General features: G+C 47.4%; 1 protein-coding gene across 5 annotated transcripts in view; it reads right to left on the bottom strand.

Moving 5' to 3' along the window:
* LOC144610999 (protein mono-ADP-ribosyltransferase PARP6) overlaps window positions 1-16,451 on the bottom strand; it is a 122,312-nt gene that overhangs the window by 70,682 nt on the left and 35,179 nt on the right. For all 5 annotated transcript variants that reach the window (XR_013549467.1, XM_078430087.1, XM_078430084.1 and 2 more), the window contains exons 3-5: window positions 12,262-12,404; window positions 7,715-7,831; window positions 3,587-3,664 (exon numbers count right to left, since the gene is read on the bottom strand). Coding sequence is in view for 4 of the 5 variants with exons in the window: in XM_078430087.1 (XP_078286213.1) it covers window positions 3,587-3,664; window positions 7,715-7,831; window positions 12,262-12,264 (198 nt within the window). In the remaining variant the exon portion in view is untranslated. The remainder of the gene's footprint in view (window positions 1-3,586; window positions 3,665-7,714; window positions 7,832-12,261; window positions 12,405-16,451) is intronic.

The following is a 16,451-nucleotide window of genomic DNA, read 5'->3' as shown; positions in this document are numbered from 1 at the left end:
TTGCGGACCCAATGTATGCAAATAGCAGCCACCTACAACGCTGACAACGTTTAGATTTTAGATTTAGAGATACAGCGCAGAAACAGGCCCTTCGGCCCACCGGGTCCGCGCCGCCCAGCGATCCCCGCACATTAACACTATCCTACACCCACTAGGGATAATCTTTACATTCACCCAGCCAATTAACCTGCATAACTGTACGTCTTTGGAGTGTGGGAGGAAACCGAAGATCTCGGAGAAAATCCACGCAGGTCACGGGGAGAACGTACAAACTCCGTACAGACGGCGCCCGTAGTCAGGATCGAACCTGAGTCTCCAGCGCTGCATTCGCTGTAAGGCAGCAACTCTACCGCTGCGCCACCGTGCCGCCCAAGGACTGTGCACTTACTCCAACTATTCCTCTCGTGATTTTGTGCACCTCTATGAGATCACCCCTCATCCTCCTGCGCTCCGAGGAATAAAGTCCTGGTCTGCTCAACCTCTCCCTATAGCTCAGGCCTCCAGCCCTGGCAACACCCTCATGAATCTTCAAAACATTACCAAGCACGCCGGCTCATATTTTTGTTCTCCCCCTCCCCCCTCATGGCGATCCCCCCCAATCTCACGGGAAAAATATTCTATCGTTTCGTAACTAGAAAATTAAGAAGTTGATAGAAATGTATGTTTCAGTGAAATATATAGAGGAATGGGATTGATGAGCTGCTCTGAGAGCTAGCATGGGTAGCGGGCCGAATGGCCTCCTGATAATGAGAAATATGAGAGGCGGTAAATTTCTGATAATCTAGCATCATGGTGATACAGGAAGGCAGATGTCCTGGACTATTGGGTATTAGAGAGTCATACTGTAGAGTCAAACACCATGGAAACAGGCCCTATGGTACCACTTGGAGTACAGGTACGTAGTTCCTTGAAAGTGGCATCACAGGTAGATAGAGTGGTTAAAAAGGCTTTTGGCACATTGGCCTTCATCAGTCAGAGTACTGTATATAGAAGCTGGGAGGATATGTTCCAATTATATAAGATATTGGTGAGGCCACATATAGAGTATTATCTTCAGTTTTGGGGCTCTATGTTACAGGAAAGTTGTTGCCAAGGTTGAAAGGGTCCATAGAAGATTCATGAGGGTGTTGCCAGGGCTGGAGGCCTGAGCTACAGGGAGAGGTTGAGCAGACCAGGACTTTATTCCTCGGAGCGCAGGAGGATGAGGGGTGGTGATCTTATAGAGGTGTACAAAATCATGAGAGGAATAGTTTGAGTAAATGAACAGTCCTTGTGCGGCACGGTGGCGCAGCGGTAGAGTTGCTGCCTTACAGCGAATGCAGCGCTGGAGACTCAGGTTCGATCCTGACTACGGGCGCCGTCTGTACGGAGTTTGTACGTTCTCCCCGTGACCTGCGTGGGTTTTCTCCGAGATCTTCGGTTTCCTCCCACACTCCAAAGACGTGCAGGTTTGTAGGTTAATTGGCTTGGCAAATGTTGAAAGTTAAGTGATATGTTTTTGGTTAGGGGGTGAATTTGCACAGTCCTTTGCCCAGAGTAGGGGAAATCGAGAACCTCACAACATAGATTTAAGGTGAGGGGGAAAGAATTAATGGGAACCTGTGAGGTAACTTTATTTTTTCATAAAGCCAGGTGGGTGAATAGAAACATAGAAACATAGATAGAAACATAGAAAATAGGTGCAGGAGTAGGCCATTCGGCCCTTCGAGCCTGCACCACCATTCAATATGATCATGGCTGATCATCCAGCTGAGTAGCCTGTACCTGCCTTCTCTCCATACCCCCTGATCCCTTTAGCAAAAAGGGCCACATCTAACTCCCTCTTAAATATAGCCAATGAACTGGCCTCAACTACCTTCTGTGGCAGAGAATTCCACAGACTCACCACTCTCTGTGTGAAGAAATGTTTTCTCATCTCGGTCCTAAAACACTTCCCCCTTATCCTTAAGCTGTGACCCCTGGTTCTGGACTCCCCCAACATCGGGAACAATCTTCCCGCATCTAGCCTCTCCAACCCCTTAAGAATTTTATATGTTTCTATAAGATCCCCCCTCAGTCTTCTAAATTCCAGCGAGTACAAGCCCAGTCTATCCAGTCTTTCCTCATATGCAAATCCCGCCATCCCAGGGATTAATCTGGTGAACCTTCTCTGTACTCCCTCTAAGGCAAGAACGTCTTTCCTCAGGTTAGGAGACCAAAACTGCACACAATACTCCAGGTGCGGTCTCACCAAGGCCCTGTACAACTGCAGCAGAACCTCCCTGCTCCTAAACTCAAATCCTCTTGCTATGAATGCCAACATACCATTCGCTTTCTTCACTGCCTGCTGCACCTGCATGCTTGCTTTCAATGACTGGTGCACCATGATACCCAGGTCACGTTGCATCTCCCCTTCTCCCAATCGGTCACCATTCAGGTAATACTCTGCTTTCCTGTTCTTGCCGCCAAAGTGGATAACCTCACATTTATCCACATTATATTGCATCTGCCATGCATTTGCCCACTCGCCTAATCTATCCAAGTCACTCTGCAGCCTCCTAGCATCCTCCTCGCAGCGAATGGAACGAGCTGCTGGAGGAGGTAGTTGAGGCTGGTACTATCACAACGTTTAAGAAACATTTAGACTGGTACATGGGTTGGACAGGGTTTGAGGGATATGGGCCAGACCCAGGTAGGTGGGACTAGTGTAGGTGGGGCAAGTTGGTTGGTGTGGGCAAGTTGGGCCGAAAGGCCTGTTTCCACACTGTCCGACTCTATAAGTGTGAGGTTATTCACTTTGGAAGTAAGAATAGAAAGGCAGATTATTATCTGAATGGTGTCAAGTTAGGAGGAGGGGGAGTTCAACGAGATCTGGGTGTCCTAGTGCATCAGTCAATGAAAGGAAGCGTGCAGGTTCAGCAGGCAGTGAAGAAAGCCAATGGAATGTTGGCCTTCGTAACAAGAGGAGTTGAGTATAGGAGCAAAGAGGTCCTTCTACAGTTGTACCGGGCCCTGGTGAGACCGCACCTGGAGTACTGTGTGCAGTTTTGGTCTCCAAATTTGAGGAAGGATATTCTTGCTATGGAGGGCGTGCAGCGTAGGTTCACTAGGTTAATTCCCGGAATGGCGGGACTGTCGTATGTTGAAAGGCTGGAGCGATTGGGCTTGTATACACTGGAATTTAGAAGGATGAGGGGGGATCTTATTGAAACATATAAGATAATTAGGGGATTGGACACATTAGAGGCAGATAACATGTTCCCAATGTTGGGGGAGTCCAGAACAAGGGGCCACAGTTTGAGAATAAGGGGTAGGCCATTTAGAACGGAGATGAGGAAGAACTTTTTCAGTCAGAGGGTGGTGAAGGTGTGGAATTCTCTGCCTCAGAAGGCAGTGGAGGCCAGTTCGTTGGATGCTTTCAAGAGAGAGCTGGATAGAGCTCTTAAGGATAGCGGAGTGAGGGGGTATGGGGAGAAGGCAGGAACGGGGTACTGATTGAGAGTGATCAGCCATGATCGCATTGAATGGCGGTGCTGGCTCGAAGGGCTGAATGGCCTACTCCTGCACCTATTGCCTATTGTCTGTGACCATTATCAAAGTTGCTTACCTGCACACCATACAGAAACTCATCAGAGTCATTGTCCCCATCAGAATCCTCATCAGTCCAGTACTGAGCTTTGATGTCCTAAAGAAAAGTAATTGATACATTAAAAACACCTTATGCCACATGAACACAGGTAACATACACCTGTAAAGATAGACACAAAATGCTGGAGTAACTCAGTGGGACAGTTAGCATCCCTGGAGAGAAGGAATGGGTGACGTTTCGGGTTGAGACCCTTCTTCAGACTGGAGAAGGGTCTCGACCCGAAACGTCACCCATTCTTTCACTCCAGAGACGCTACTTGTCCCGCTAAGTTACTCCAGCATTTTGCGTCTGTCTTCGGTTTAAACCAGCATCTGCAGTTCCTTCCCACACATATGGCTGCAAAGCTTCAATGAAGTCAAGTCAAGTTTATTTGTCACATACACATACACGATGTGCAGTGAAATGAAAGTGGCAATGCCTGCGGATTGTGCACAAAAAAGAATTACAGTTACAGTTGCTCCTGAGAGCAAGAAACATCTGAATTAATATGTATGGAGTCACTTTAAAAGGACAAATACCGAGACAAACTAGTAATTCAAAGGTAAACACAAAAAGCTGGAGTAACTCAGCGGGACGGGCAGCATCTTGGGAGAGAAGGAATGGATGACGTTTCGGGTCGAGACTCTTCTTCAGACTCCCGTATTTTGACCTCGGATTTGATCGGTGTGAGGTGGGTTTTCGGTACAAGGTTCCATTCTTGTAAAGGCTATGATGATGCAAGGAAAGATGAATGCTTCTTCCCGATCGTGAGAGAGTAAGAGTCCTAGGCCAGAGTGCTGGAAGGTTGGCACAGCAGTGCTGCAAGGGGTGGCACAGAGGCAGAGTGGTAGAGTCGCTGCCTTCCAGCGCCGGAGACAGAGAGTGGTGAATCTGTGGAATTCTCTGCCACAGAGGGTAGTTGAGGCCAGTTCATTGGCTATATTTAAGAGGGAGTTAGATGTGGCCCTTGTGGCTAAAGGGATCAGGGGGTATGGAGAGAAGGCAGGTACAGGATACTGAGTTGGATGATCAGCCATGATCATATTGAATGGCGGTGCAGGCTCGAAGGGCCGAATGGCCTACTCCTGCACCTATTTTCTATGTTTCTAGACCCGGGTTCAATCCCGACAATGGGTGCTGTCTGCGGACTTTGTACATTCTCCCCGTGACCAAGTGGGGTTACTCCAGGTGCGCCGGTTTCCTCCTACACTCCAAAGACCTTGGGGCAAACTTATAGAGGGTAGGATGAGTGGTGTTGTAAATGGAATGAAGCTAAACCCCTCATGATATCCAGCAATTAACGGGTTAAGTTGGTACGTGCAGTGTAGCGGAGCCCAATTTCACCACATTGATTTTTCGATGACTTGGGTATTTTCTGGACTTTAAATTGCCACCTACTTTGCAACCTACTGTTCTATTTTGACCCAAACAGATGGCTCAGACAGCAGTATGAATTTTGCTTTACATATAGTGTAAGAAAATAACTGCAGATGCTGGTACAAATTGAAGGTATTTATTTCACAAAATGCTGGAGTAACTCAGCAGGTCAGGCAGCATCTCAGGAGAGAAGGAATGGGTGACGTTTCGGGTCGAGACCCTTCTTCAGACTGATGTCAGGGGGGCGGGACAAAGGAAGGATATAAGTGGAGACAGGAAGATAGAGGGAGAACTGGGAAGGGGGAGGGGAAGAGAGGGACAGAGGAACTATCTAAAGTTGGAGAAGTCAATGTTCATACCGCTGGGCTGCAAGCTGCCCAAGCGAAATATGAGGTGCTGTTCCTCCAATTTTCGGTGGGCCTCACTATGGCACTGGAGGAGGCCCATGACAGAAAGGTCAGACTGGGAGTGGGAGGGGGAGTTGAAGTGCTCAGCCACCGGGAGATCAGGTTGGTTAAGGCAGACTGAGCGAAGGTGTTGAGCGAAACGATCGCCGAGCCTGTGTTTGGTTTCGCCGATGTAAAGAAGTTGACATCTTGAGCAGCGGATGCAATGGATGAGGTTGGAGGAGCTCTACATATATGATTGCTTTACATATATCTTTTTTTCTCCCTTTCAGAGCAGTCAGTCACCGACCAACCAGTACAAACAAGGAACTGCAGATGCTGGTTTACCAAATGAAAAGACGCAAAGAGCTCGATTGGCCCACCGAGTCCGTGCCGACCAACAATCACCCCATGCAGTAGTTCTTTCCTACACTCTAGGGTCAATTTACAGAAGTCAATTAATCTACAAACCCGAAGATGGACACAAAGCGGGACAGGCAGCATCTCTGGAGAGAAGGAATGGGTGATCTTTCGGGTCGAGACCCTTCTTCAGACTGGTCAGGGATAAGGGAAACGAGAGATATAGATGGTGGTGTAGAGAGATAAAGAACAATGAATGAAAGATCTGCAAAAAAGTAACGACGATAAAGGAAACGGGCCGTTGTTAGCTGTTTGTTGGGTGAGAACGAGAAGCTGGTGCGCCTTGGGTGGGGGAGGGATGGAGAGAGAGGGAATGCCGGGGCTACCTGAAGTGAGAGAAATCAATATTCATACCACTGGGGTGTAAGCTGCCCAAGCGAAATATGAGATGCTGTTCCTCCAATTTGCGTTTAGCCTCGCTCTGACAATGGAGGAGACCGAGGACAGAAAGGTCAGTGTGGGAATGGGAAGGGGAATTAAAGTGTCCAGCAACCGGGAGATCAGGATGGTTCAGGCGGGCTGAGTGAAGGTGTTCTGCCCTACAAACAGCTAACAATGGCCTATTTCCTTTATCGCAGTTACTCTTTTGCAGATCTTTCATTCATTGTGCTTTATCTCTCCACATCACCGTCTATATCTCTCGTTTCCCTTATCCCTAACCAGTGTGAAGAAGGGTCTCGACCCAAAACGTCACCCATTCCTTCTCTCCAGAGATGCTGCCTGTCCCGCTGAGTTACTCCAGCTTTTTGTGTTTAACTTTTTCAGTCAGAGAGTTGTAAATCTGTGGAATTCACTGCCTCAGAAGGCAGTGGAGGCCAATTCTCTGAATGCTATTCAAGAGAGAGCTAGATAGAGCTCTTAAGGATAGCGGAGTCAGGGGGTATGGGGAGAAGCCAGGAACGGGGTACTGATTGAGAATGATCAGCCATGATCACATTGATGTAAGGAGTTTGTACGTTCTCCCCGTGACCTGCGTGGGTTTACTCCGAGATCTTCGGTTTCCTCCCACACTCCAAAGACGTACAGGAATGTAGGTTAATTGGCTGGGTAAAATGTAAAAAATTGTCCCTAGTGGGTGTAGGATAGTGTTAATGTACGGGGATCACTGGGCGGCACGGACTTGGAGGGCCGAAAAGGCCTGTTTCCGGCTGTATATATATGATATGATGAATAGTGGTGCTAGCTCGAAGGGCCGAATGGCCTACACCTGCACCTATTGTCTATTGTCTATTTATCTCTCCACATCACCGTCTATATCTCTTGTTTCCCTTATCCCTAACCAGTGTGAAGAAGGGTCTCGACCCAAAACGTCACCCATTCCTTCTCTCCAGAGATGCTGCCTAATTGAGTTACTCCAACTTTTTGTGCACAAAATGCTGGAGTAACTCAGGAGGTCAGGCAGCATCTCAGGAGAGAAGGAATGGGTGACGTTTCGGGTCGAGACCCTTCTTCAGACTGTCTTCGGTTTGAACCAGCATCTGCAGTTCCGTCTTACACACCGACAAACCCACATGTCTTGGGAATGTGGGAGGAACCAAGAGCATCCGGAGAAAATGCATGTGGACACGGGGAGAACGTGCAAACTACATACAAGGATCGAACCCGGGTCTCTGGCGCTGTAAGGCGTCAACTCCACCACTGCCGCCCATTGTCTTGTGCAAATGAACCTACCAACTGGCATCACTTTCTTTGAACGTGGGAAGAAACTGCAGCACCGAAGGGAATCCGGGCTTCATGGACCGAAACGTATGGATTCTGTACAGCAAGTGCCCGAGGTTAGAGTGCCAGAGGAGGCTTGCTGGAGCTGTGAGGCAGCAGTGGTGCGGTGCAATGTCGGTGAATAAGCACCTACAGGCATCACAGTTTGCATGCAACAACGAGCAGGTCAGAGAGAAGAATGCGGTCGGTAACAGGGTCCTCATACCTGTTGGCAGGCTGGCTTGCCGCCTGACCATCCTTTCAGGCTCGAGTGTGGGAAGCGCCAGACAATCGGGGAAAGCCTCGTGAGACATGCTGCTCCTCGCTCCAAACTGTTCCCCGCCTGAAGCGAAACCAGCAGAGTTGATAAGTTCAAATGTTCCAGGAGCAGAATTTTTTTTATTTTTAGAGATACAGCGCGGAAACAGGCCCTTCGGCCCACCGAGTCCGCGCCGCCCCAGCGATCCCCGCACACTAACACTATCCTACACACACTAGGGACAATTTTTACATTTACCCGGTCAATTAACCTGCATACCTGTACGTCTTTGGAGTGTGGGAGGAAACCGAAGATCTCGGAGAAAACCCACGCAGGTCACGGGGAGAACGTACAAACTCCGTACAGACGGCGCCCGTAGTCAGGATCGAACCTGAGTCTCCGGCGATGCATTCGCTGTAAGGCAGCAACTCTACCTCTGTGCCACCGTGTCAGGGCTTTCTCCATCGCTGCTCCCACACTCTGGAACTCACTACCCCAAACCGTCAGAGACGACTCCTCACTCACCTCATTCAAAACATCACTGAAGTCTCACCTGTTCAGCACTGCCTTCAATCACTGACCGTCACCTCACCTTCTTTTTCCTTTTCAGTTCGTTTACTTATTTATCTATTTATTTTATTTTCTATGTTTTAGTAAACCCTGTAAAGCGTCTTTGAGTGATTAGAAAAGCGCTATATAAATGTAATGCATTATTATTATTATTATTAAATGAGGCCATTTGGCCCAGCAAGTCCTCACCACCATTCTGTCATGGCTGATCTATCTCTCCCTCCCAACCCCATTCTCCTGCCTTCTCCCCTTAACCCCTGACACACTTACTAATCAAGAATCTATCTATCTCGGCCTTAAAGATATACACTGACTTGGCCTCCACAGCCTTCTGTGACGAATTCCACAGATTCACCACCCTCTGACTCAAGAAATTCCTCCTCATCTCCTTCCTAAAGGAACGTCCTTTTATTCTGAGGCTACGACTCAATAGTTCACTAGAGCTTTATTAGTCACATGTACAACTGCAGAGTGAAACTCTTTTTGCATATATTACACAAGAGGGCCCTAAGTCCTAGCTCTCCCATTGGTGGAAACCAAAGATACTAGGGGAACAAGATAGACCACTACGTTGAAATCGCCTATATTTCATATTTTTATATTTTTTATATTTCAGATACAGCGCGGAAACAGGCCTTTTCGGCCCACCAAGTCCGCGCCGCCCAGCGATCCCCGCACATTAACACTATCCTACACACACTAGGGACAATTTTTACATTTACCCAGTCAATTATCCTACATACCTGTACGTCTTTGGAGTGTGGGAGGAAACCGAAGATCTCGGAGAAAACCCACGCAGGTCACGGGGAGAACGTACAAACTCCTTACAGTGCAGCACCCGTAGTCAGGATCGAACCTGAGTCTCCGGCGCTGCATTCGCTGTAAAGCAGCAACTCTACCGTTGCGCCACCGTGCCGCCACCTATACTGAAGTGTAGTCCGCAAAGTAGCGTAAAGGCTGCCATTTTAGCAGGCTCTTGCTATTCAGGGCGTGCAGAGTAGGTTTACTAGGTTAATTACCGGAATGGCGGGACTGTCATATGTTGAAAGACTGGAGCGACTAGGCTTGTATACACTGGAATTTAGAAGGATGAGAGGAGATCTTATCGAATCGTATAAGATTATTAAGGGGTTGGACACGTTAGAGGCAGGAAACATGTTCCCAATGTTGGGGGAATCCAGAACAAGGGGCCACAGTTTAAGAATAAGGAGTAGGCCATATCGAACTGAGATGAGGAAAAACTTTTTCAGTCAGAGAGTTGTGAATCTGTGGAATTCTCTGCCTCAGAAGGCAGTGGAGGCCAATTCTCTGAATGCATTCAAGAGAGAGCTAGATAGAGCTCTTAAGGATAGCGGAGTCAGGGGGTATGGGGAGAAGGCAGGAACGGGGTACTGATTGTGAATGATCAGCCATAATCACATTGAATGGCGGTGCTGGCTCGAAGGGCCGAATGGCCTCCTCCTGCACCAATTGTCTATTGTCAAAACCCGCCGTTCGCTATGCCTCTCGCAGTGTAATCAGTGTTTTGGGGGAACAGTGTGTGTGATGATACCATTAAAATGCAGAATATATCTCATCTATCAATTCACAGATTTTTGTTATTTTTCTTTTTAAATGTTTCTGCAAGTGTCTGCCTACTAAAATGGCGTCATGACGTACTACGGTTTTTAGGGTCGAGTGGTCTATCTTGCTCCTCTAGTATCTTTGGTGGAAACATCCTCTCCACGTCCACTCTATACAGGCCTATAGGGGTCTAGACAATAGGTGCAGGAGGAGGCCATTCGGCCCTTCGGACCAGCACCACCATTCAATGTGATCATGGCTGATCATTCTCAATCAGTACCCCATTCCTGCCTTCCCCCCCATAACCCCTGACTCCGCTATCATTCAGAGCTATATCTATCTCTTTTTAGATTTTAGATTTAGAGATACAGTGCAGAAACAGGCCCTTCGGCCCACCGGGTCCGCGCCGCCCAGCGATCCCCGCACACTAACATTATCCTACACCCACTAGGGACAATTTTTAAATTTGCCCAGCCAATTAACCTACATACCTGTACGTCTTTGGAGTGTGGGAGGAAACCGAAGATCTCGAAGAAAACCCACGCAGGTCACAGGGAGAACGTACAAACTCCGTACAGACGGCGCCTGTAGTCAGGATCAAACCTGAGTCTCTGGCGCTGCATTCGCTGTAAGGCAGCAACTCTACCACTGCGCCACCGTGCCGCCCAATTCAAGCTCTCTCTTGAATGCATTCAGAGAATTGGCCTCCACTGCCTTCTGAGGCAGAGAATTCCACAGATTTACAACTCTCTGAGTGAAAAAGTTTTTCGTCATCTCCGTTCTAAATGGCCTACCCCTTATTCTTAAACTGTAGGCGGTTGACAAGGAAACAGTAATCAAAGGCACTTGTGGGACCCCAATAAACAGAGACAAGATCATTTGTAAAGAGGAGTAAGGCAATGGCAATTAAACGGGCATTTTGTGTCGATAGTAAAGAATCAAGGGTCTGGTGCGAAGATCGAGCTGAATTAATTAAGTAGAAGATGAGGGGGGACATCATTGAAACTTACTGCACAGTGAAAGGCCTGGATAGAGTGGATGTGGAGAGGATGTTTCCACTGGTGGGAGAGTCTAGGACCTGAGGCCATATCCTCAGAATAGAAGGACGTACCTTTCGGAAAGGTAAATCCCCTTAAACCCACCCTATTCCATGTATCTTACTGATTATTTGTTATTGATTGTGGACGATCAGCCATGATCACAAAGAATGGCGGTGCTGGCACGAAGGGCCAAATGGCCTCATCCTGCACCTATTTTCTATGTTTATGTTTCTATGTCCAAATGTTTCTTAAACATTGCGATAGTCCCTGCCTCAACTACCTCCTCTGGCAGCACATTCCATACACCTACCACCTTTTGTGTAAAAATATTACCCCGTCAGATTCCCATTAAATCTTTCCCCTCTCACCTTAAACCTATGTCCTCTGGTTCTCGATTGCCCTACTCTGGGCAAAAAGACGTTTGTGAGTTTGCCCGAACTATTGCTTTCATGATTTTGTACACCTCCATAATATCACCCCTCATCCTCCTGCTATCCAAGGAATAAAGCCGTAGCCTGTCCAACCTCTCCCTGAAGCTCAGTCACTTGAGTCCTGGCAAATTCTTGTATACACTGGAATTTAGAAGGATGAGAGGGGATCTTATCAAGACATATAAGATTATTAAGGGGTTGGACACGTTAGAGGCAGGAAACATGTTCCCAATGTTGGGGGAGTCCAGAACCAGGGGCCACAGTTTAAAAGTATGGGATAGGCCATTTAGAACGGAGATGAGGAAAAGCTTTTTCAGTCAGAGAGTTGTAAATCTGTGGAATTCTCTGCCTCAGGCAGTGGAGGCCAATTCTCTGAATGCATTCAAGAGAGAGGTTGATAGAGCTCTTAAGGATAGCGGAGTCAGGGGGTATGGGGAGAAGGCAGGAACGGGGTACTGATTGAGAATGATCAGCCGTGATCACATTGAATGGCGGTGCTGGCTCAAAGGGCCGAATGGCCTCCTCCTGCACCGATTGTCTATTGTCTAACATCCTGGTAAAATGTCACTAAACTCTTTCAAGCTTGACAACATCTTTCCTATAACATGGCGATCAAATCTGAACACAATACTCTGCATATGGCTTCACCAACATCTTAGACAACTTCAACATGACCTCCCAACTTCTATACTCTTTTGCTCATCTCACACAATAGATAAAACGCAATGGAATGATGAAAGGCTCCATTGTAGGATTTGTTTCCAGGCACTGGTTAGAGCCACTGGTTAAACCAGTTTGTCTCTATTTGGCATTTGTTTTCTCTCTCGTCTTCAGGATGGTGGGAGTGCGGGCAGACCCCTGCAGGGACGGTGTGTGGGGTCTTGCAAGGAAATCCGTGCAGTTTGCTCACCATTTGTGCTGCAATTCAGAGACGTGCCTGCACTCGGACTAGGTGCCAGCCCTCCATGCTGGAGATGGGTCACGACGGGAGAAGGAGAGACCTTCCAAGGGATCGCCAGCCTCCTTTACATTGGCCAAACGTTTCCCAAATTCCTGTCAGTACAAAAAAATACAGATCTCGGTAAATAACGGCTGCAACTTCTGAGGTAATAAACAATAGACAATAGACCATAGGTGCAGGAGTAGACCATTCGGCCCTTCGAGCCAGCACCGCCATTCACCGTAATCATGGCTGATCATCCACACTCAGTACCCCCTTCCTTCCTTCTCCCCATATCCCTTGACTCCACCATCTTTAAGAGCTCTATCTAACTCTCTCTTGATAGAACTGACTAATTATCTAACTCTCTCTTGACAAAAATATTCAGAATCTGTTAAGATAATAATTAAATGTTTTAGACAATAGACAATAGAACAAGGAGTTTAAGAATAAGGGGTAGGCCATTTAGAACTGAGATGAGGAAAAACTTTTTCAGTCAGAGAGTTGTGAATTTGTGGAATTCTCTGCCTCCGAAGGCAGTGGAGGCCAATTCTCTGAATGCATTCAAGAGAGAGCTGGATAGAGCTGTTAAGGATAGCGGAGTCAGGGGGTATGGGGAGAAGGCAGGAACGGGGTACTGATTGAGAATGATCAGCCATGATCACATTGAATGGCGGTGCTGGCTCGAAGGGCCGAATGGCCTCCTCCTGCACCTATTGTCCATTGTCTATTGTTCCCACGCTGTAAGACTCTATGACTCTATTTACAACACAATACAAAACAAATGTAATGCCAGCAATTACTTAGAGAGGACTAGAATACAAAAACAGGGATGTAATGCTGAGGCTTTATAAGGCCAAGTCAAGTCAAGTCGCGTTTATTTGTCACATACACATACAAGATGTGCAGTGAAATGAAAGTGGTAACGCCTGCGGATTGTGCTAAAACTACAAAACAGAATAGAAAAAAAATTTAAACACAAAAAATAAATTAATACAGTAAATTAATTTAGTCCCTGGTGATATGAGAGTTAACAATCCTGATGGCCTGTGGGAAGAAACTCCGTCTCATCCTCTCTGTTTTCACAGCGTGACAGCGGAGGCGTTTGCCTGACCGTAGCAGCTGGAACAGTCCGTTGCTGGGGTGGTAAGGGTCCCCCATAATGTTGCTTGCTCTGGATCTGCACCTCCTGATGTATAGGTCCTGCAGGGGGGCGAGTGTAGTTCCCATGGTGCGTTCAGCCGAACGCACTACTCTCTGTAGAGCCTTCCTGTCCTGGGCAGAGCTGTTCCCAAACCAGATTGTGATGTTGCCGGACAAGATGCTTTCTACAGCCCCAAGGCACTGGTCAAACTGCATTTCGAGTATTGTGAGCAGTTTTGGGCCTCCACTGCCTTCTGAGACAGAGAATTCCACAGATTCACAACTCTCTGACTGAAAACGTTTTTCCTCATCTCCATTCTAAATGACCTACCCCTTATTCTTAAACTGTGGCCCCTGGTTCTGGACTCCCCCAACATTGGGAACATGTTTCCTGCCTCTAACATGTCCAACCCCTTAATAATCTTATATGTTTCGATAAGATCCCCTCTAATCCTTCTAAACTCCAGTGTATACAAGCCTAGCCGCTCCAGTCTTTCAACATATGACAGTCCTGCCATTCCGGGAATTAACCTAGTAAACCTACGCTGCACGCCCTCAATAGCAAGAATATCCTTTTACAAATTTGGAGACCAAAACTGCACACAGTACTCCAGGTGCGGTCTCACTCGGACCATGTACAACTGCAGAAAGACCTCTTTGCTCCTATACTCAACACTCTCCAATACTTTACTGATGTTTTTGTACTGAGTCATTCCTATCATTGCTGTAGGCTCACTGGCCCTTCCCCAATGTCCTCTCCCTTCCCCCAGCTCTTGCCAACCCCCCAGCTCGCCTCCTCCCTCCCCAACACTGTTTCTGCAAAGATCGGCGGGAAGAGGCTGGGCAGCTGCTCACTGGAAGACCCTGGGGACATGGCACTGACGTCGCTAAAGCATGGGACCAATGCGTTTGGGGACTCATAATGGAAAACAGATGTTACCAGCAGGAGAGGAACAATAGCTGGTTTACAGATGACTTCACAGGGATAGAGGACTCCTGAGTTGAACAGGGGTGATGTCTTCACACACTGAATGACGGAGGACATCTGCACAAGTAGCATCAGCTTGCATACATCAAACTCTCGTTTATAATCTACATACTAAAACTCTCGTTTGTTTGTTTGTTTGTTTGTTTGTTCCTGAACTACAGCCAAAACGGTACACGATAGCGCGACAATTTTAGCCCACCTTACTCACCGTCGTCCCTTTGGTGTTAATGGAAAAAGTTTCATTGGAATCGGTGTAGTATTTTTAAAGTTATTCACATTTTAAAGTTTAAATCTATCTCCTCGAGAGGGAGGGGGGAGGAGGGAGGATGAGGGGGGGATGAGGGGGGGTTGAGGGGGGTGGAGTGGGGGGGAGGGGGGGGCAGGAGAAGTTGCTGCACCAATGCAGGAGAGATTTGGGCCCAACATGTCCACTTGGTCTAGTTTACTATTACAATTTCAATTTGAGTTTAGGATATACGGTGTGAAAATAGGCCCTTCGGCCCACCGTGTCCCTGCCATCCATCGATCACCCGTACATTAGCTCTATGCTATCCCACTTTCCCATCCTACACACTGGGGGCAATTTACGGAGACCAATTAACCTACGAAGCTGCACGTCTTTGGCATTAGGGTGGAAACCAGGGAACCCGGAGAGAACCCACACAGGGTCGCATGGGAGAACGTACAAACTCCATGTAGATAGCATCAGTAGTCAGGATCGAACCCAGGTCTCTGGCGCTGTGAGGCAGCAACTCTACCGCCGCGCCACCGTGCCGCCCACAAATGATATCACAACTACAACTACCATAACAAGAGAGTAGTGTGAGCTATTATCTACCTCATGAGTGACTTGGTCGGAGTTTGCTGGCTTTACCCTGCACTAAACGTTATTCCCTCATCATGTATCTGTACACTGTAAACAGTCTGAAGAAGGGTCTCGACCCGAAACGTCACCCAATCCTTCTCTCCCGAGATGCTGCCTGACCTGCTGAGTTACTCCAGCATTTTATGAATAAATACCTTCGATTTGTACCAGCGTCTGCAGTTATTTTCTTATACTGTAAACGGCTCAATTGTAATCACGTATTGTCTTTCCGTTGACTGGATAGCACGCAACAAAAGCTTTTCACTGTACCTCGGTACACGTGACAATAAACTAAACTGATATTGGAATCTCAGAAAGGTTGCATACCCTTGCCAATCTACGAAAAACATGGATGGAATGAATGTGAAGGTATTTTGGTGAAATGTTTTCACTGGGTGAAGGTGCGTTTTAAACACTCTGCTTTGTCTGTATTTTGACTCAAGGTAGGATGACTCAGAGCTCCCTTTGCTTCGTCAGATATGATTTAATTTCTCAATCCAGAATAAAATAGAAATGAATTTATCAAAGCAGCTTCGACCTTCACCAAGAAACACCACAGTGCAGAAGGAACAACTATGGTCACAAACAGAAAGGACATTGAGAATGCGTTGGAACTCACAAGCAAGAGGAATCAAGCTGGATCAAAGGAAGACACAAAATGCTGGAGTAACTCAGCGGGTCAGGCAGCATCTCTGGAGAGAAGGAATGGGTGACGTTTCGGGTCGGGACCCTTCTTCAGACCTGACCTGAAGAAGGGTCTCGACCCGAAACGTCACCCATTCCTTCTCTCCAGAGATGCTGCCTGACCCGCTGAGTTACGCCAGCATTTTGTGTCTACCTTCGATTTTAAACCAGCATCTGCAGTTATTTTTCCTACACAGGCTGCGTCAAAAGTGATCAAGCTGGAAAGGGATCAGAGAAGATTTACGAGGATGTTGCCAGGACTAGAGGGTCTGAAAGATAGGGAAAGATTGAGTAGGCTGAGACTCTATTCCTTGGAGCGCAGGAAGATGAGGAGTGACCTTATAGAGGTGTATAAAATTCATGAGAGGAATAGATCGGGTAGACACACACAGTCTCTTGCCCAGAGTAGGTGAATCGAGGACAGAAGAAATAGGTTTAAGGTGAAGGCGAAAAGATTTAATAGGAATCTGAGTGGTAACC

This window comes from Rhinoraja longicauda, chromosome 38 (assembly GCF_053455715.1).
Source record: "Rhinoraja longicauda isolate Sanriku21f chromosome 38, sRhiLon1.1, whole genome shotgun sequence".
NCBI classification, from domain to species: Eukaryota; Metazoa; Chordata; class Chondrichthyes; order Rajiformes; family Arhynchobatidae; genus Rhinoraja; species Rhinoraja longicauda.
Note: the sequence above shows the minus strand (reverse complement) of the source record. Positions and strands in the feature narration are given on the sequence as shown.